The sequence below is a fragment of the Pteropus medius genome, unplaced genomic scaffold, assembly GCF_902729225.1.
Source record: "Pteropus medius unplaced genomic scaffold, Ma_sr-lr_union100, whole genome shotgun sequence".
Taxonomy (NCBI): domain Eukaryota; kingdom Metazoa; phylum Chordata; class Mammalia; order Chiroptera; family Pteropodidae; genus Pteropus; species Pteropus medius.
In genome coordinates, this window is record NW_024340701.1 from 13719898 (window position 1) to 13742281 (window position 22384).

The window sequence follows — 22384 nt, forward strand, 5'->3', positions numbered from 1 at the left end:
TAGCCATGAACTTTTGATTTTTTAAAACTAGAATTTTATTAAATAGAAACATGTCATAACAAGTTTCCTTTTTAATTTATTTTTATAGCTGATGAATCTTGTACATATTTTTATATGAACAAATATGAACCTGATAGGTTATAATCAAGAATAAAACAATAATCTATGACGAAGATGGAAATTTTCTAGTGTAATAATTAACATATATGATCAACGCTTTCTGGTTAGCAAAGCTCATTACATATATACATTCTCTTGTTCTGGCTTCCTAGGACTCCTGTGAGGTCAGGATTTTATAGACAAGGGAACTGAGATTAGAAAGTGAAGGTTACTTTCCTAGGATTTTACTTCCTTGTAGCTTGGTAGGGACTCAAACATAGACCTTCCTATGCTCTTTCTACTACCTCATACTGTAACTAAATCAATTACAAAGAAAACTGACACTATTTCTGGGAGCTACAGCTGCCTGTTTATGTCTGAAATTAATAAAAACAACAGTAAAGTTTTGAGCTTTTACTAATATGTCAGGGACTTTAAAAATGTTTTTGTATGTATTATCTTGTTTTAATCCCCACAATAGTCCTATGAAGTAAATACTTTAAAACACAAATATACTAATTGAGAAAGACAAGACAAAGAGAGACAACTTTCCCAAGGTCACTGAGCCAGGTAGAGCAGCATCATGATTCACACCCAACCACCTTTAAAACCTGTAGCTCATACACTTGGCCATAGCATCCTATGAGTTTCTTTGCTTTAGCTCAAAGCTTCTATATGTTAGCAGTGGAAACTCTATGGAAGAAATAGAGAGGAAGATGTTAGTGGTCATTTATCCTCTAGTATGAATTGGTTTCTGTTGCCGAGAGTAACTCATTATCAGGGAAAAGAAATGAGCAGAAAAATTGGAGGGAGATCAAACAATAATAGCAAAAGGGTGAAAAATAGGAGCTATTGATAAAGGCAGATTTCCTTTATTCTCCAGGGCTCTCCAGAGTTTGAATTGTTAGACTGTAGATTGGTTCAGCCTCTTCAGAGGACAATTTAGCTTTCCATATATATAAATTTAAATGTAAGCTGTGCATATAATTGAACATGTAAGCAAAGACATACCTCAAGCATTCATTACAACATGTGTTATAATAAAAGAGTGGTAATACCTAACAATTCACTAATATGATATACATTTAGGAAACTTTTAGAAAATAAAGAGACAGGTCTACATTAATTCATGGAGTGATCTTTGAGTTATACTAAGTCAGCAAAAGAGAATGCTAAGAAGTGTGTATAGAATACTACCATCGAGTGGGGGATGTTTATACACACTTCATTGTGCGTTGAAGGACAGAAACTGGTTTGCTGAGGGATACCTCTTTGGTACCTTATCCAATGAGAATGAGAGATATTGTTGAATTGTAAACCCCTTTTTAGAGCAAATATAATGATCTCTTTATTTTAAAAAATATTTGTCCAGTGATCTTCTTTATACCTCAATCAGTCCAGTGACCAAAACTCACACAGGGCAGAGCGGGGAGGGCGGAATTCATAAAAATCCCATAAAATCCTTGGCAATTTTTTTATACATCTAGCTTTTAACTATACTAATCTGAACTTAGGGTGTGATAGCAAAAATGGGTGCTCTTTCTGGTAAAGTATAATAAATATTCTTTTTCCCTCACAGATAGCATAGACTTTAGAAAAGGTTAGCACGTTCATTCTCAGTAGCCATTTGCTCAGAAGTTCTGCTTTTGTAACACATTGAATACAGATACACATGTACTATATCTTAAATCATTTTTCATAAATGCTTTTTTTGCAGAGTATTTCTACTTTTTTAATTTTTAGTGTTTTTAATGTTTAATGTTTACATTTTTAATGTTTAAAGTTGCACAGGAAAAAGAAAAATGTTTATTGAAAATCAGGCCCTTCGATAGCTGTTTTCATATGCATTACCTTAGTTGCATTTGATTGTTGTTATAAATCTGCAGAATTGGAATTTTTATCCCTCTTTTAAAAAAGAGGAAACTTAAGGCCTAACCAGGATTCAAACCCAGGTCTGTTGGACTCCAAAGCCCAGTGCTTTCTACGCTATCAGGAAACATACTGTGTTTCAAGATATAATATCATACATCTTTCCTCTGAAAATCTTGATACTCCATAAAGAACTTTTATGTGTATTCCAAGAGTAACAACTCCTGGGTACATTGAATTAGATGGAAAACAGAGGAATAAGAGCAAGAAAAAGAGTTAGAGATGAACATTGTAAAGAAGGAGTGACAAAAGAGAACAGATAATGGATGATCACGTTCATTAGGGCATCATAAACCATTTAAGTGTTGTTTTTGCCTCAGTTTTTTGCTTTTTCAGATGACAGAAACGACAAATGAGTTTTAAGATTTTCTTTGTAAAGGTAGTATATGGCAGGGTAGGAAACTTGAAAAATATAGAAAAGCATAAAAAAGAACATTATATTCTCATATAATCAACTACTAACAACATTTTGGTCTGGTTTCCTTCCATTTTTTTAGTGCATGTTTATGTGTGTATTTGTATATGTATATACACACACATGTATAAGATGATGGTGACCTACTGAATATAATATTTGTATGCTATTTTTTAAAATTTTTTTAAATTTATTTTCCCATTACTGTTGACAGTCGTATGCTATTTTCTTAATTAGTATTTTACTTCTTGTTTCATAAAAAAGTTAAGAAATGTGATTTTTAAATTCTTTTTACTTATGCCCCTACTGTAGGGCATTAACTCTTGTCTCAAACTATGAAATATGTTCCGATATATCATGGAATACATATTTCTGTCCTTAACTTGAATAATTTCACCAGGATAGATTTCTAGAATTGAGACTACTAGTACAAGCAGTCTGAGTATTCCTCTTCATAAATATTTACAAAATTGCTTTTCAGAAAACCATTTACATCATTACAAATCATTTATGTGTCTGATCATAACATTAACTCTTGAGAGGTTTGAATATGACTTTTTTTAATTGTTGGGAGATAGATATCTTGGTATAATACCCTTAATCAGATTTTAGACTCAGTAGTCCCTGACTGGGTGATTTGGGCATTTTCTTCAGTTGTTTTCATATGAAGTACAGTGGAATTCTGGAGATTCCCCATCTTGTTAGCGAAGCCTCTTCTTAGGAATCACTCTCTACATTGCTCCTATGGAGAGAGTAGCCCGTTAGACATTCACAGAGAAATGAATCCTTAGTTAAAAGGCTAGGAGTATTGGAGTAAATAATATTTATTATACTGGACTTTTTATATACAAAGGCTCAGAGAGATTAACTGGCTTGCCAACATTACATTTCTAGTAAGAGACTGAATGGATTCAATCCAAAATTTTCTGGTTCTATAATTCATTTTCTATTGACTACATTGCATTATTGCAAAAATAAAAGTATTATTTGAGGTTTTCGGGTTCAGTTTGTGTTTTACTTGAGACCAAAAATTACTAGAAGGTATTTAAAAATCATTCACAGAATCATACTTCAGAAATAACCATTTTTTGTGCATATTTTCCAGTCATCTTCTGTGCATACATACTTAGTCATGATAGATATGTGTGTGCATGTGTATGTACGTATATACATATATACATTTGGTAATCTGATGATAGATATGTGTGTGCATGTGTATGTACGTATATACATATATACATTTGGTAATCTGATTTTATTCATTTCATTCCATAAACATGTGATGTCATTATTATTTTAAAATGTTTTTAATGGCTGTAAAATATTAAAACATATGGATGAAGCATTAACTTATAACTTGGTTCTAATTTGTTGTTCTTATAAGTAATGCGGTAATGAACATCTTGGAGCATAAATTTTTTCTGTACTTTTAAGTATTTGTTGAGGATAAATTCCCAAAAGTAGGTTTCCAGAGTCACATTGCCTTTTGAGAGGCTGCAGAAGCTTTTCAAGAGGGAGCGATCCAATATATTGATCTAAGTTTCTTTTTATAGTAAACTCCAGCTGAAACTAGGGTTTATTTTCGGTGGCTATTTAATATAACTTTCACCTGTGCCTACCCATATACATTGTTGCTTCTGATCAATAAATATGTTCTATCAATTGAACAACACACAGCATACACAGAAAAATAAATGACAGTTACAGAATTTGGATTAGCCATCAGAAATATATTAAATGAACTGAAAGAAGGCTGTATTCTTATTCTTTAAAAATATTATGAAAAAGAACATTGTAGGCAGTTTAAAAATCCTGAATACAGGAAACACTCATTGTTAAGTGCCTCTTTATCACACAGATTTTGGTAACATAATGTCAAAGTGCCACCAGTTTACAGGTTGCTCTGATCCTCTCTCTGTGTGCACACATGAATTGTTTTATAATGTCCTTTTTTGCATGTTTTACCCCAAATAATAATATAGCTTGAACCCCTACCTCCTTATGAGGATGCCTAATATAAGTAGAAATAACAGCAGAGCAAGGCCATCTGGCGAAATTGATTCTTTTCATGATTTTTGTAAACTATTGACACATTAGACATGTCATGTAAATTGTTACCATACATGTTAAGTAATGCTAATATATTAAAGTTAGAGTTCATTAACTTTTCTGGGAGAAAGCTTGCGGATATGTTGTTCTATAATAATTTACTAGCGATAAGTAGGCTTTAATTTCATGCCCTGAGGGCTGTGTCTTTTTTTGTTGGTAACTTGTTTGTAGAGACAAAAGATTTGCAGAGATAATAGAATGAGGTAACTGACTGCACAGATGTGATCAAAATAATGGAAATTCAGTGTGGTTATCTTCTAGATTTTAAACATCTGGATGAAAACTATAATATCCATTTAATCATGTGGGGATTTCTAAATCTCTGAATACGAGATCATGTGTAAGCAAAGGCTATCTGTGTTTCCTTGGTTGTATGATGATTTTAATAATGCTAACTCAGGCCTTGTACCCTTGTCAATACCAATAGATTTCTTTGAAGAAAAAGCACTCCAATATCTTCCAGTGTCTCTTTTGTGACCTTGCAAGAAATAGTGCTGTTCAAGTTTCTAAATGAGTTCAGTTGTAGTGGGTTTCATTTAGAGATTAGCCGATCTATTTTCTAATAGTTTCTGCATTTTTTTTTAGAAATAGAAGTTTCCTCACACAACTTTTTTTTTTTTTTAAATAACATGTGATAGTGCCATTAAAGAAAGATTCTGGAAACTATTTCCATTAGGCATTTAGTCATCTCATTGTTTCAGATTGCAACCAAATGCTTTCTTATGCACTTTTCCCTCACTGTCAAGTGTCACTAGTAAACAATAAAATTGCAATTTGAATGCACAGGGATCTGTTCAAGTCTGCATTCCTAAACTTGTTTTGATTACGTCTGTCCAATAACTAGCACATTCCTGGGCAGGTAGTGGAATCACAGTAAGTCTATTTGAATGAGATTGCATTTTTGACTAGTTATTTTTAGAGGAAAATTCCCCCACATGTGAATATGTCTAAATTTCTGAAAACAAGAGAACATGTGAAGTACATATTGATATTTGAGATATGAAGGAAAATGTTTGGAGTGTTTAGGATGTCTAGTTGTCTTTAGGGTGTTTGGAATGAAAATTTAGTGTCTTTGTTTTATAAATTATTTCTTCCTCTTAAAAGAAAAGTAAATTCAATAGACTATTTCCCCTCCATTTTCAAACATCTGGGTCTCTGATCCTTAATATTTTATCTTCCCTTATTGTATGGCAAAATGTAGTTTGCAATGTCTCCTCTTTTCTCTTTTCCCTCCACAACTGATGCCTCCAATTCCTACCTCTGTTACTTTGCTGTGCTGTTTCCTCTGTGACCCATAATCCATCTGAACCTGTCAACCAACACATCTTTTACAGCCTGTCTCAAAAGCCATCTCCACCTCCTTTCTAAAGCTTTTTCTGTTCTCTTGCCAGGTGTCACTTTTCTGTCCTTTAACACCCCACAGATTTTATGTATATGACTTTTAGGCACTCATATTTTAATTTTCTGTATTCATCTCTCTCATTAGACTCTAACATTTTGAGGAAAGCAGTGCGTCTTGCTTAACTTTGCATCTCCCATAATGCTCGGTAGAGAGCCTGGCACAGGTCAAGAGTTCCCGAGAGAGAGAGAGAATATAAATATAGCAAAATATCTCTCTTTGATGCACTCTAGAGGTTAAACTTGGAGGAGTTTAAGGGAATGGAGAAAGGGGTGTTCACTCCTTTCATATACTTAGAGTCTCTGATGAAAGAGTATACAAATCTCTCATCAAACTTCATGTCAGTTTGTAGGGGACTTCATGGCTCTTGTGTCTTGAAGTAAATTCGGAACCTCAGAGTTCACCAGGTCTCTTAAATTTTCTTTTCTGCCAAGGTGCCTGTGTCATTTCCACCCTAGCTGCTGTGTAGGAGCTGGCCGTTTCTCCACTCAGGCAGTTCGGCCCCAGCTGAACTGGTCACTCAGCCTCCTTGTGGGCACTCTGTGGACATTAGAGGGTGCTTGATCTACAAGGCAGCTCTGCTTTTATAGTCACACTCCAGACAGAAATCTATCTAAATTTTCTCCCTTTTCTGCCTTTCAGTTATTACATATATTTCTGTGGTTGTTCAATTTGAACTAGACTTTGAATCGGTCTGCTTACTTTCAAAAAAGTGATGCAGACTCACATTTTCTACTTTGTCAGATTTAAGTGACTTCATTGATGTGGTTTTTATCTTAGAAAAACACCAAATGACTTTTGTACAAATATTTAACTTATTTTTCTTTATATCTTTTTCTTTAGTCATTTTCTTCCCCAAACAGGAAAACTCAAAGCATCTTTATTCAAAACAATCTGACCACCTTCTTAACACTGTGGTCAGTTATGGTTGTTTGGTGAAGGCCATTGCAGACTCACAACTGATTTATCTGGAAATATGATTCTTTTATCCAGATTCATCCCTTATTCCTTCTCATTTATAAAAGGAAAAACAAAACCAAACCTGACACCCCAGGAACAACAGAAGTTGAGATGCTGTTTGGTTTGCAAGCAGTTAGTTACATCCACTTCTGAAGACATAGAGGTTAATTCTCCCAGGGAACACCTGCATGATTGTTAAAAGCAATGTTAATGGGCGATCTCTGCCACTCTTTCTGCCCACCCGACAGTCCCCCTAGAGATAGATTCCAGCACCCTCAGGGACCCTGTATAACTATTGCTTATAAAGAAAGAACTGTTCTTGAACCATTCCCCCAACTGCTTATACTGATCAAGACTTGTACTGCCTAAGTGAAGGATTGTAGAATTAGCAGTGCATATGGTAAGTGGGTAACAGAGGAATGGAGTTTTCTGAATACGGGAAAAATTCTGGTTTGGAATTTTGATACTTATCATTGTGGGTAAGACCAAACTAACACTCTGGGATAATGCGAAGAAATACATTAGAAAGAGGGAAAATATGATCAGATTAGTACAAATAAAAGCTGTTGGAATCTTCTTACGGTAATGTTCTTCCATAATGTTAAAAAAAAAAAAAGGTCCATGGTGATATTGCTCATGTACATAAAATGGCTGCTAAAAAAAAAAAAAAAAAAAGAAAGCAAACACTTTGTTTCAGAAGCAGCCAAATAATCAATAATTAGATTTCTAATAGTCATGTTTGCCATGAGGACTTTTATAATGAGATTATATAAGCAAATTGATTTCCCTGTTGCCTTTATCAGAAAATCATTAAATATCCCTGAATTTTTCCTCCAGAATCCTGAGAAACACCTAAAATAATCTTCTCAGAAAATTACTTTCTGGATTTCACGATTTCCTGAAGCTCTTCCTGTAAAATTTGATTATTGCTGTTGTAAATAAGGCAAGAATTATAATTAAGAAAGATATGAATGTGATATAATAGAATAATAAACAGAGTTGTATATAATTAATTACCACATTGCCCCTTTTATTTGATTTTATATTCATATTGAAAGCTCTTAACTGTGCATGTATAATTGATTCACTATGGTATATGTGGTTGTTTTAATAAAAAGTTTCAATTGAGGTATTCATTCAATAGTGTAACTCCCTTATTCCACTGTTTCTTTGGGGAAATCAAATTCAACTTATGTCATATCATTTCTGGAACTACATCCTGTATAGATGAACACTCTGCCTATTGTAGCTACAATAATAGAAGATGAGTCAGAACTTTTCTTCCTTCCCTTGTTTTTCCTGTGTCCTTGATTTTTCTAGAAACTAGCTTTCTATAGAATAAATTTCCCTGGGCACCATTTGTTCTTTTCTATAACTTGGGTACTCAGAACTTCACAGATTCTTGTAGTTGTAATATCCTTTTTTTTTTTTTAAAATGCAAACACACTACCACCTCTCTCACCATTGCTTTCTTTTTTAAAAACCAGAACAAATTTTGGAGCAGTTTTAGTAGCCTATGAGAATATTAAAGGCTTTCTGAGATATTTTGAAACCAAGACTGCAAAGCTTGTCTTGTGCTTGAAGAAGGGAAAATATCCAATTGTTAGCCTCATCGTAATTTTGAGTGGCAAAATTATTTGTATGCTAAGTCTTTCAAATGGCAACATTTAAGTCAGACAAAAATAGAGAATGGGATGTAATACAAACCTTTCCAGATTTAGTAAACTTATTATGGTCAATGGAGAACTATTGTCATGGGGAAAAAAGAAAAGAAAAAAAAAAAAAAAAGCCATGCATCCTGGGATCAATCAGCATGTTTGTTTCTGACATCACCACTATGGTAAAAGTGTCATAGGAAATTCTGCTTATATGCAGTGAGCAGTGCAGGCTTGTGCACACAGTTCTACTAAGACCATCAAACCAAGGACTCACATTTCAGCATCTGTCATCGACCACTTAGTACCTTAGCATTTCTTGACACCCTTTGTTCCTTTTTAACCTACCTACCTGTTCATGTGTGAAAGAACACTTTTTTTTCCACTAACCACTAACAGGCTTAATAGGTTATTTCATCTACTAGCTTCCTCCTTATCTCCCCGACATCTTCTTTGTGCCCTAGAAGCAGGTAAATTCACTACCAGGTAATTATAGTCCATCATTTTCAATATAAAACTTCCATTGAGACTTACTAAAGTGTAGCAAGCATATTAAAGCAATAGACTGAATGAAGCAATTAATAAAGAGTATTTTACTGATCTTGTAAAAAGTTAATTTTCCTTCATACCATTGAGTGAGAGGCAAACACAGAATGGCTAAATACAAAAATATTTCTCAAATCTGTTTAAGTTAGTCTGACATAGGATGGGCCAGGGAAGAAATCAGTAGATTCACACTGCTAGATAGTACAACACATCATACATTTAGATGGTTTCATATAAAGCTTTTACTGGACAAATCCTTCTAAAACAAATACTACAACAAAATTTTTCTTATTAATAGACGTCAGAGGACCCTCATCTCATGTTCATCCTCTGTTCAGTGCTGGTTTAACACAGCCACACCACATGACTGTCACAGATCTGAGTAGGTGACATAGCTCTTCCCAAAGATGACCAACAGGACTTGGGCTAGATTAGTGGAAATTTTATCCCGAGATGTGTTTAATCAGGGAAACAAGAAGTCTGAGCAGTTTTCGGTAAAATAGAAAATCAAAGTAAACGAAGCAAATGATGTCAATAAGGAAAAACAAATCTGGGAAAGGAATTTGGTATTATTCCTTCAATTATCTGTGTTTTTAAAATTGCAAATTCTTTGCACCTTTGAGATGATGTGTGTCTAGAGTTAATCCAAAATCTGAGGCAAGTAATGTGAAGAAATTTGAAATTAAGCAATAGCTTATCTAAAAATTCTAGTACAAAGAAAAGGTGAATAAACCCCTGGAGTTTGTGGTAAAGAAGTGAATTGTAGGACACCAAGAAACAAAATGTACATTTAGATTTATGAGCAGCTGAATTTTTTTCTCAGTAAAATAAAGCTCTTAAATATAAATATAAAAACAACAAAATATCTATGTACTGTGAAAATGATAGTATACTGAAGTATGGTATCTGAGATTGCAGTGTGGTATGTTGGTTTATATGGGGTCTTGAAGTTTGTGCCTGAATGGAAGGGTTCTAGGATGGGAAGACTACAAATGTTAATGTTTTAAGCCCATTTTGAGCATCATAAAGATTCTAGACACTCTCCTGAGACTGTAAAGACAGCTCGTCCTAAATGGGTTTCCACGTCCTTCCCGGAGAACCCTTTAATTCCTTCTGTTAAGACTCCTCTTCGATATTTAGCTATAGAGTCATAGAAATGTTTCAAGAAATTTTGGAGTGTAATAGTGTGAAAAGCAAGGTTGTAAAATGATCTGCTTTCCTCCCCTTTCTACCTAATTTCTTTCCCTCTGCGCTCTACAAACTTGGATATCTCTTTCTGACCCAAGAGCTCATGTTTAACTCAAAAAGTATACTTTGCAAATGTCCTGCATGTTCTAATTTGTATGATGAAAAGAGAAAAGAGCTCAGCTGAGCACCAGTTTGACATCATTTTATTCCAACAGTCTTTGGAAGTGGATACCCCTTCCCTTTTTGACTGTCTAAATGCCCTTGCTAGCCAGATCCCTTTGCTAGCTACAGTGTTTGCACATTTCCTTGTTAATCAGCTGCGTAGGCTCGGAGACCGTGTGTTTTGGTGTTGTTTGTGTGTGCAATCTCGTGCTGCTTCCTGAACGCATGTGTCCCTTCCCTTCACAGCCTACTCGACACCCAGCACCTCCCCCGCAAATCGATTCGTCAGTGTTGGACCACGGGATCCAAGCTTTGTAAATATCCCTCAACAGACACAGGTGGGCCGCTCTCATCTTTTCCGTATGTAGTGCAGCTTGTTTTATTCATCAGGTGCATTGTAACTTGTCTTTCGGCACAACAGGCTGCATTTCCCAGCCCCTGTTCGGTTTCCTTTCCTCCCGACCCCACCCGCCCCTGGCCCTTCAGCCACATTTCCGTGTGTTCTCAGAAATCGTGGAAAACGTTGCCTGCAATTTTTGCTTCTGGTATTGAGGGGGTAGAAGAGGAGGGCTTCTGGACCAGAACTGCTTTTGCTATAGCAAGAAAGTTTCCCGAAGTGCTCGATGGTGTGTGTCTCCTCTTCTAGGAATCCTTGTCTCTCTACATGCAAGGAGACAGAAGTAGGCCCCTACTGAAACTGGAATGTCAGCTCTGGCTGCCAGCGACATCAGAGTGCATGCTGGGAATGGGAGAACCAGCCACTCTTCTGTATTCATTACAGGATCCCCAGGAACCTGGCAAACTTTCTAAAAGAAAGGAAAAGAAAGAGTTTATGAGCCACATTAAGTTGCTGGGGTTGGTGCAGAAATAGGAGGTGTTTATTACTGGCTATGCTGGTACTGGGGAGCAAGGTGCAGTGGGGTGGGAGGGGATGGCTGTAAATATAATGTCATATTTTGAGGTAGGTGATTGAGAAAAGAGTATGCTAGAACATCTAGAGCTTGGTTTTCAGTAGATAGTTGTGCTTTGTGCTAGTATAGATCAAGGAGTAAAAATCTCTTTTAAAAGTTTTGAAATGGCTGCTGTTTATTGGGAAACAATAAAAGACTTTTGTAGTTCAAAGGTAATAATGATTGTAGAAATATTTAGAGGTTTGTGAAATAGAATTAGATTCAAGTTTGGAAAGAAACTCCTCTCTGATTTCCTAATTAGAATGTGACCATATATTATCATAATTGACATAAAGATAATATTTTCTCTGTGAGATTCTCAGCACGGTGGTTGAAAAAAATTCTCCAAGATATTTTGTGCATATTCTTGGGTGTGTAATCTCCAGATGCCAGATTTATAACTACTCATCTTTGTTTGTAAGACTATGACCAGGTGCTTTTGAACAGGCTAGATTTGCCTTCCTGGGTCCGTTGGCTCTCTCTGTAAAGGGTTTTAGTTTATTGCTGTGTTGACAGCATGGGTTAAACTGCATTGCATCTGAAGCCTTCCTTACACTGGAGCAGGGTCACAGAAAGTACAGCCTCAGAGGAGGCAGCTGGGAGGAGAGGGGGAGCAAAAAGGGGAGGGAGAAGGTTAACTCTTAAATTTCCCACTTCTACTCTTTCTTCTGAAACAGGCCTTTACATGGCATCTGGGATTAACATCTCCTATTCAGTACCTCCCATAAAATTGTTAAAGTTTATTGCTTATTTTCCCATACCTTCAAATACTTAACTGGTGAATTTGAAGTTGAATAATTACCTCGAATGCGTTAAAATAAAAGAACATTTCATTTGGTACTTTGGGCTCACTTGTTCAAGTTTGATGGGAGAGGAGAACTAGAGACACTGACTCTAATATTGGATAGATTTCTTTTCTCAAAGCCCTAGTGTGTTCAGGTTATTTCATCAAAAACCTCAAAAACACAGTTTGGAAATGCCCTGTTTGTATTTTATATAGTATTTTTTTTTATATAAGCTGTGATTCACAGCACAGAAATTGTACCCTGTGTTCCATTCGATATGTTTCTCTATAATCAAAACGTGTTATAGTCCAATATGACTTTATTTCACAAATGCCTTATTTAACCCATAAACTGAGTCTTCATGATGTTGACCACAAAAATTCAATTCTTAAAAATCCAGATTTTCCACGCATCTGGATGAATGATGTCATGTAGACCCAATATTGGCATCTGGAACTGAATTTTTTGGTTTCTGTTAAATAGTTGGCATTATAGGGACAACAGCTAAATGTTTTTTTTTTTTTATCACTGTGACACCTGCCACGTTTGGCTTGAAGAAAGCCATTCCTGAATTGTCTTGTGAGAAACTGTAATAATGAAGTTGTTGTATTTTCCTATATGTCCCTGGGTAAAAATCATGTGTTCTTAATATTTTAATTTTTAGGTGTATATATTAACTCTTAAAAAAAAAAAAAAGAACCACTTTCTGGAACCATTTAAAATGTTAGACATATCTAGATATAGTAACACTTAAAACATTAGACATATATAGATAATATATAATAAAAATAATAATAAAAATAAAAAGCTCCTTTTTGAGAAGACATTAGTTCAGAAAAGGAATTTTTTACTGGAATTTTTAAAGATATAATTTGAACAGTGGCCTACCGATTAATAATTTGCTAGGCAAGCTTGAATTTTTGTATATTGGAACTTTTGATAAGGCATGACATTTGTATTAATTGAATTACAGACAAAGTTTTCTGGGAAAACGAAATTTTGCTTTATACCTTTAGAGAAGTAAAAATTCAAAGGTCAGCCAAGCAAATACCTGAGCTTTATAAATGCAAAAGAGATATCTTGCACATAAATTCATAAACAAATATAAAATAAAATGGCCTCCCTTTCTTCCAAAGATGAGTCCCCAATGGAAATCTCTTCGAATGTCTGAAGCATCAACCTACAGCAGGTGGATTAGATATGATCTTTGTTTTTCTAGCATATAGAACTTGAACTAACACATAGACGTTTTAAGTAGGCAGCTTTGAGTTCATCATAAGATCCTCCTTTTTTAAAAAAAGAAAAAGTTCTTTGATTATATATACACTCTATTGAGCATTTTTTATGTACTAAGTACTGTAGGTAAATTATCCAACTAACCCTTACGGCCATCCAACAGGATAGATATAATTATTTCTACTCTATAGATGTGGAAACTGAGACCTAAAGAGATTATTAATGTTCCCAAGACCATCCAGTGGTGAGGAGTGGAGCAAGAATTGGTACCCAGTTCTGTCTAAATTTAAGGCCTACGCTCTCTAACTACTGTACTGTACTGCCTCATGAACTCATGAGCAACTTGCCCTGCAGATATTTAGGGTGATACAATACCAGCAACTCTCAGAAATATTCTCTGATTTTAAATCTGAGATTGTATTAAAATCTAATCATTAGTATATACCTAAAATAATTAAAAGCAAGGTCTCAAAGATATTTGTACACCCATGTTCTTAGCATTATTCACAATAGCCAAAAGGTAGAAGCAAACCAAGTGTCTATTGACAGATAAATGAAAAAAATGTTGTGGGTACATTTCATTGTGTATCTACCATTATAGTATGGTATAATACATATTATTCAGCCTTAAAAAGGAGGGAAATTTTGCAACATGCTACAACACGGATGAACCTTGAAGACATTATACTAAGTGAAGGAAGTCAGTCACAAAAGGACAAATACTGTATGGTTCCACTTATGTGAGATACCTAGAATCGTCAAGTTCATGGAAACAGAAAGTAAAACGGTGGTTGCCAGTTGGCTGGGTGGAGGGCAGAAGGGAGAGCTATTGTTTAATGGCACAGAGTTTCAGTTTCTCAAGATGAAGGTTCTGAAGATGGACGATGGGTGCACGACATTGTGAATGTACTGAATACCACGAAACTGTACACTGAAAAATGGTTAAGATGGTAAATTTTTAAAATGTAATCATTAGATAAACTCTAACAGCCCTTTCGCCTCTTAGGAGTCTAAAATTCTGCAAAACAGCCAAGAAAGCGGACTGTTTATCAACAAAATCTACTGAAATTGTGTGCTGACCCCTCTGAAAGCACTAATTCTCATGCCCGGCGCATAGTGGGTAGTCAGCATTTATTGGTTGAATCTAAATGATTCATAAGGAAGTTTAAAAATAATGACTTTTCCTTATTACAGTCATGATACATGTTAATTGTGGAAAATACAGATGAGAAAAATAATAAAAATCACTTGTAGTCCTACTGGTAACATTTCTGTATAAATCCATCCAGACTGTTTCTATGCATACAAATATATTGCAAAAATGAGATCATATTATATACACTGTTTGGTAACCTGCTGTTTCTTCCCCTTAACAATATATTATGGCCTTCTTTCCATGTAAATTGGAAAAATTGAATATTGGCTTTTATTGCACCTATTCATCATCTGTAATGATTGGTAGGGAAAGATAACATGGATAATTGAAAGCCATTTTTCCTCCTCCTTTCCTTCCAGGCTATTTTTTTTCTCCAGAGAATTCCTCCCTTCACTGAAACAGAATTGCCTTCTCTTTAGCCTTGCCTTGAGCTAGTTTTCTTTCAAAATGCCTTTCAATTGCATTGTATATCTCACCCCAGCGTTTGGCGATGTTTGAACATTCCTGCCAAGTTATCTGTCCCATTCTTCTGCCTCACTTGTCTGCTACCTCGGCTACTATCATTATTTGTCTCTCATTTTCCTCCTCCTTCTCCATTTTGTAACTCATCATTAATATGGGGGACAGCCACCTCCCTACAGCCTTGAGAACACCCATCTATTCTGAGAAGCCATGGCCACTCATCCCACCCCAAATCTCATTTTTCAGTATTGTCCCATGTCACTTGATATTAACACATAAAAAAGCCTCTGGGGCATAGAGTATTTACTTCACTTCGGACACTGTTAACGTCCCCTGCATACCCACTGAATGATATAAATATAATAGAGAACATGCCATCATCATCTCAGCAGAAAGCCAATGGCCATTTCAGTTGCATCTCATAATTTAATCTGATCCCTGAAAACGAGAGCCATTAAGAGGAGGCATTTATTTAGAGAAAAAAACGTTAATATTTCATCATCACGTAATAAATAGAAATACCAATTCCCACACAGAAGGACTGAGCAAAGAAGTCATTTTGATTCAGGTTCTGGTTTAATCAGAATGCTCAAATAAAATGCTTAACCTGCAAAACTTCAATGAGGACTAATTCTTTAAAATGAAAAATGAGTGCAAACAATATTAAAAACAGGCATTTCTTCCCTGCCACCTAAATCTATCACTGTTCTGCATCAACAGAATTGTGGTATCTGAAATGCTATTTAAAACCAAATTACCATTTGGGTTATTAGAAGAATCGCTTGGCATGGCATGGGCCTGATTTGTTGACAAAAAGGCACAGGTGCTGTAACCTTTGCTTAATAAATCATTTAGCTGCCTGACTTACAAGCAGTGTGACTGCCTTTGCCTCATGAAATTTACAAATTTATGCACAAGCCACATACTTTACTGTGTGGAGAAACCAGCTGATCTGGAGAGGTCCCTGCTCTCATTTGTGGGCATGGCACCCATTTCCTGCCTTTGCTGGGAGTGTGTAAGGAACATGGGGAGGTGGAGAATATTGAGAGCATTTTGATATGTTGCCATTCTTTGGGTCATACTACAAAAGCTCTGCCTGAGAAACCAAAACTTAGGCAATCTGCAAAACTCTTCATAAATTCCTTTCTTCACTCACTCATTATCTCTTACTATATTCTCAAAAGCAACATAATGCAGAGAATAACAGTTCTCAAGTTGTTCCAAGGTAGTGGAAGAAACATATAAAGAAACAATAGTAATGACTATGATAACAATATTAATAATGCAGCGTGATACCACTTACCATAAGGATTTGCCTGAGAGGCTTCAAGAGTTGGGTAGAACTTTCCAAAGAGTGTGGAAGGGCAAAAAAAAAGGCTAGTTTCTCTGTCCTTGTATAACTTTGGTCTGGTTTGATATGATTCTGGTTCATATACATTTTACTTTTTTTATATACTTTTAATTTTTGCCCATTTTATCCATGAGTTGATAGAATAAGACTTTAGCCCATCCTAAGAAGAGAGACATGTTGAGTTCTGCCTTTTCTGGACAAAGCAGTTAATTGGAATCCTTTCCTGCTGCTGGCATATCAGCCAGTAGCCCCCACATAACCTCATTTCCAAGAAACACCCCCTCCTTGTGTAATATCCTCACCCCAGGGCACTAAGCTTACTTGAGATTGCACTTCATTCACTTCACTGAAGCCCTTCCCGGCCTCCTCCCTACCCTGACCCAAGCCGCCAGCCTGTAGGAGGTTAGGTACCTCGCAGAAGTTCAAGGAGCACCTGGAGAGTTTGCAAGGGCCAGAAACTCAAGATTTCTTTAAAGGGTGGGGGGAGGAAGGATAAAGGATCCTCCCTCTTCTAGATAAAATAGGACTTAAGCATTTTAGTTACAAGCCCACACAGCTGAAAATTCCCAAGATTAGAGAATGGTAGATAAAATTCCATTTACTCCTGTCCTGACTTTGCAAAGAGTTAATTGGTCAAATCGCTTCTCTATGTTAAACCCCCACGTGTGCCAGGTTCTATGACTCAGAACTCTCTCAGGCTGGTGCTCAGACTTACAGATGAGGAAACTGAAGTTTCAGAGGAGGCTACCCCTAGTAAATGAGGTAACCAGGATCTGAACCATCCTGTCTCCAAAACGTCTCTTTCCCAAACACTATCAGCATCTTTAATTATTTAGAGTAAAAGGTTACTGACCATTTTCTCTTTAAGATGGCCTGTGATTGACTCATTCTCTTACATCAAGGAATCAGAAGCCTAGAAATTGGGTCCCATGGGATAGGACTGATGCTGCACTTCGTTCTTCTGAAGACATGCCCCAGTTTCCTATTAGTTTATGTATCTGTAAAATCAAGACTGAGTTCATTCTCTCATCCTGCCTGGGAAAAAGACCTTTAACTAATGATATTGGTCTGCATCTGTGAGAACAGCTAGCCTCTGACCAGGGACCAAATAGCAGAGCAGTGAGATTGTGGGCTTTCTTTTCAGATCTTGGTTGGAGATTTATTCCATCACATAGAAATACTGTTTCTTTTTTTTGTTATTCTCTCTCTCTCTCTCTCTCTCTCCTCTCTCTCCCCACTCCCTCCCTCCACTCCTTCCCTCCCCTCCCCTCCCTCCCCACACACCCCCCCTCTCTCTTTTGTAATTCAACTTTTCTAGTCTGGTTTATTAACTGTAAAATGGTGATAAATATATACATATATATAGGTTGTTTTGAGTCTCAGATTCTGTTAGTATAAAGAAAGTAAATGGTTGACACCTATTAAACACTTAACAAGTGATAGCTTTTATTGTCTGATTGATAACTAAACTTATATTTAAACAGTAGTTTTCTGGATTACAAAGTATTTTCTCATTTGATCTTGAGAACAACCCTTTGAAGTAGGCAGAGCCATTATTATTGTTTTTCCCCGTTATACAGATTTTAAAAAATGAGATTTAAAGAAGGAATCGACTTCCCCAGAACCACATGGCCAGGGGTCGGTAAAGCCAAGACACAAACCCACCTCCGATTCCAGAGCCCACACTACCTTCAGTGCACCCCATCTGGGAAGGACTTGGGTGAGCCTTTCAGCATGTTCTTATGCTCTGCTATGTGGATACGGGCAGAACCTACTTGCCAAATGCTGGATCTAAAACAATTATCCAGCACATTAGGACAACCCTCCCCGCAAGGTTATAACCCCATGGATTCTTCCATCTAGCATCTGCCCTAAAGGTACCCCAAAAGCCTGATTAAATTGGGTACATCTGTTCTTCCTTGCACACCATTTCTCCCCTTAAGCTAAATTGTGCCTCAAGGAAGAAGAGACTTGCCAAGGGGAAACAATATCTCTGAGGGTGGTAAGGACTGGCAGCAAGTGAATGTACCCCCCACCCCCTCCGGAATCTGAAGGGAAAGGCAGCGCCTGGTCATTTTTTCTCTTATGTTCTCAGCTCCAGTCATAGGTGTTGAATAGTAAGCAACGCCTTGCTGAGATGAGTTACTCATGCAGTCTGCTTCCACTCCCTCCATACTACTGTGGGCGGCAGTGAATCCTCTCAGCTTCCCATTTCTTACACCAACCTGTAATTTCTGGACACATTCTCTTCACATATACTTGGCAGCTGACTCACTGACAGGCTATGAGACACTCTTAAAATAAATTTTTCAATAAACAGACCTTTATCTTTCAAGTTTTAATTTGGCAGCACATTTTAGATGTCCTCAGCCACAAACTTCACTTCTGGACAAAGTTAGAGCATCAGTTCTGGGTTTGGGGCTCTCTTTTTTCTCTCTCAGTTCTTATACTTCAGTAATCCTGCCACCTTTAACCACACATTTTAGTTTGGTTTTAGCCCTTTTTGTTTGTTTGTTTGTTTTTTGCCTTGTTCCAAAAAGATTTGAGGAAGCTTCTTAGTCGAAGCAAACTGGTGATTGTTGAAAGAATGAAGGTGCCTTCATGAAATCTGGCAGACAATAGGTGCTCAATAAATATTGGTTCCTCTCTTGCTAGCTATTCAATACAGTCATGTGATGTATAACAACATTTCAATCAACAGTTGACTGCACACATAACAGTGGTACCATATAGCCTGGGTGCATGGTGGGCTGTATCATCTAAGTTTGTGTAAGTGTGCTCTGTGATGTTCTCACAGTAACGAAATTCCCTAATGATGTATTTCTCAGAACGTATCCCCATCACTGAACAGTGCATGACTGTGTTAAAATGAGATCAGTGGCAGTGGAGAAGGGTAAGATAAGAGGGAGATTTCACAGGAAATTTTAGATTTCATGGAGGAGGAAGGAAAAGACTAAAAAGCTGGAATCAATTAAATTAGCCCTTGGGGTTGTGGGAAAAGGGGGACAGAAAATGAAGTTATAGTCAAGGTTGAAAAAGAAACTGTGAATGGTATAGAGTGCTGAATGGAGTTAGATCAGAGTTTGATGATAGCCTTGCAGTGAAGTAAAAAACAAAACAACAACAAAAAAAAACTGTAGTATCAACCACAGAATTGCCGTCAAAATTTCCAGTCCCTAGATGGGTCTTGATAATGATGCTTCTGATCACTAGAAGTTCCAGGGTACTAAGGGAAATGTACTTGGTATTCATGATCTGATTTCTTTGAGTTAGAGATTAGGATAGACCTGTTTTCACATCCTGGCTGTGCCATTTATCTGAGTGATCTTGGACATGTTACCCTTTAAAATTCAGTTTCCTCATATATGAAACAAAGTCAATAAAAGTATCTACCTCATAGAAGAAACCCCAATTAAGTGTGGCTTAACCCAATCAGGGTTATTTTTTCACATACCAATGAATCTGTCAGCGAGTGGTTTTTGGCATTGTTTCAGCTGCTACATGATGCCAGCGGGAACTCATACTCTTTTAACATTCTACTTTACCATCCTTGGTATCCACATGCTTAGTGCCTCTGGTTGCAAAATGGCTGCTGCAGCTCCAGACATCATACCTATATTATTCCCCATTATTTCTCTTGTATCAGAGAACAAAGACTCTGCCATGCTCTTTCCCTGTTTCCTGTTAGCAAATTTCTATTTAGGTCTCATTGACTAAAACTGGTCACGTGTTAATCTTTAGCTGCAAAGGATATTGGGAAAGCTGGCTCAGAATTATCTTGATTGGCTAACATTATGATCCATTACCCAGGGCTGGTCACATTGTCCTCCCTAAACAAAATTGCCTCAAGAAAAAAAGGCAATAGTGGGTAGACTGTTAACGGTATCTGCCATATTCCTTTTTTCCCAGTCCCTGATAGGTTTCATGCACTTTTCAACTCCTGTTGTTTGAACTTGACTCCTTTTATCTCTTGCTGCTTTTCTTCTTGCAGTGCCTTTCCTGCACACTCACATCTTCTGTATCTAGAAGACACATGTGCTGTGTGCGTTCATGAGTGTTGTAGTGATCGTTTCATTTCAGCCCTCAATTTGAGTCCAGAATTTGCACAGAAGTACTGAGGTTTTGTGCCGATCAGTTCCCATAGGGCTGGGTCAGTGTTCTTCTGGTAAATGAGGCCCCTGAAAAGGCTGAATTGGAGGACATGTGCCTTTGTAATTGCAGGGGAACTCTGTGAAACAGTGCCCTTCGTGTGCCCTCCCAGGTGCTTATCAAATAGTCAGCAATAGGTTCTGGGTTTCTCTTTTATGACTTGGAACCAGATGCTTCCTTTGCAAAAGAAAAGAGCCTGGTATTGCTGTGCTTGAGTCAACAGAGTTCAGAGAACAGGAAAATGAGTTGATTGGACCTGCTATGTGAACTCTGAGGAGAGAAGGCAGTACAGGTGGTGTTCCCACTTTCCACAAAGGCCCTGCCTGTGAAAATCCCATGCCTGAGGAATGTGCTTCCCCAAACGTTTCTGCACTCTAACAAGGACCGGTCATGTTAGGAGAGGCCCCTTGTGTACACAGGCTTTCCCAGGCCTTCTAATGAGTCTAAGACCTTGAAGGTTCCACTAACACAGTTTCGAAGCCAGAGCCTATTGTTTAATGTGACATTCTCAAAATCTCACATGAGTTCTGAATGATTCTTCCTGTCCACTTTTCTCACACCCTACTTGTTTACCTTCCTGTTTGTTTATTTAGGATGAAGGCATATTCTTTTATCAGCGGCCTCTCTTTTTTGGGATATAGCCTTTCAATGAGGCCTATTCATTGAGAGTTACATTCCAAAACACACGCCTCCCCAGAATATTTGCATGAGAATTTTTCCTTAGGCTTCACATTGCTTCCTTTACAGCAGAGATGAAATAACTTAGCACTTCTAATTGGCTTTTCACTTTCCAAATGCTTTACACATTAACTAATGAATCACATGGGCTTATGATAAGCTGGATCCCTGTGTTGAAGCTGGGACACTGGGTTCACTGGGTTAGGACAGGCTGTCCTGGCCCTGTGTTCCTCACTCGCATGCCCTCCCGGCCCTCCCGGCCCGCCTGCCCGCCGCTCCAGAGTCTGAGTGTGTCGGGATAATGGAGCTGCAGCACAGGCACAAGTGTCCTCAGCACAGGGCAACCGCGAGCACTGCTTTAACCATGTGGGAAGCGCCCAGTGCTGCCTCCCAAGGCTGGATATGGTGTATGTCTCTTGTTGCCTTGAGTAGTTGAGGGAAATTTAAGCCCAGCCCTCATGGCACACAGTCCCCCTTCCATGGATCCCTGGCTGTGTGTGTGGTAGTCGGGGGGTGCGGGGAAGGAAGGGAGAGGAGGAGTATTGGAGGATGGAAGGACAGTACAAGGTCCAAAAATGGAACTGACCATAGTAGGGACCTGTGCATCTTGGTAGAGGAAAAAGGAGCACTTGACTAGGAGTCAAAATATCTGGATTCCTGGCTCATCTCCCTCACTCATCAGCTATGTGGTTGATCTGAGAGAGGAAAAAGAAACCCAGAAGTAACTGAGCACCTACTGTATTCCTTGGCACCACACTAGGCTGGAAGGGGGACTATTGATATATATGATCCAATCCCTGACATACGTTGCTTACAGACTTCTAGGGAGAAAAGCAAAGAAATTATAGTAAAGTAGATAAGTAAGACAATTGAAGTATATATAATCTACAAGTAGTACAGAGGGTAGATAAATAGCTCTGGGGAGATCATATGGTATTTGTCTTTCTCTGTCTGACTTATTTCATTTGGCATAATGTCTTTTAGTTCCATCCATGTCGTTACAAATTGTAAGATTTCCTTTTTTATGGCTGCGTATTATTCCATTGTATATGTATACCACATATTCTTTATCCAATTGTCTATTGAAGGGCACTTAGGTTGCTTCCATATCTTGGCCACTGTAAACAGTGCTGCAGTGAACATAGGGGTGCCTAT

General features: G+C 37.3%; 1 protein-coding gene across 7 annotated transcripts in view; it reads left to right on the top strand.

Moving 5' to 3' along the window:
• The window catches only part of NFIA (nuclear factor I A), a 356733-nt gene that overhangs the window by 308392 nt on the left and 25957 nt on the right, over positions 1 to 22384 (top strand). For 5 of the 7 annotated variants that reach the window (XM_039887806.1, XM_039887820.1, XM_039887796.1 and 2 more), the window contains one exon: positions 10709 to 10800. The exons of the other annotated variants lie outside the window; for them this stretch is intronic. In XM_039887806.1, coding sequence (XP_039743740.1) covers positions 10709 to 10800 — 92 coding nt within the window. The remainder of the gene's footprint in view (positions 1 to 10708; positions 10801 to 22384) is intronic. 7 annotated transcript variants of the gene reach the window in all.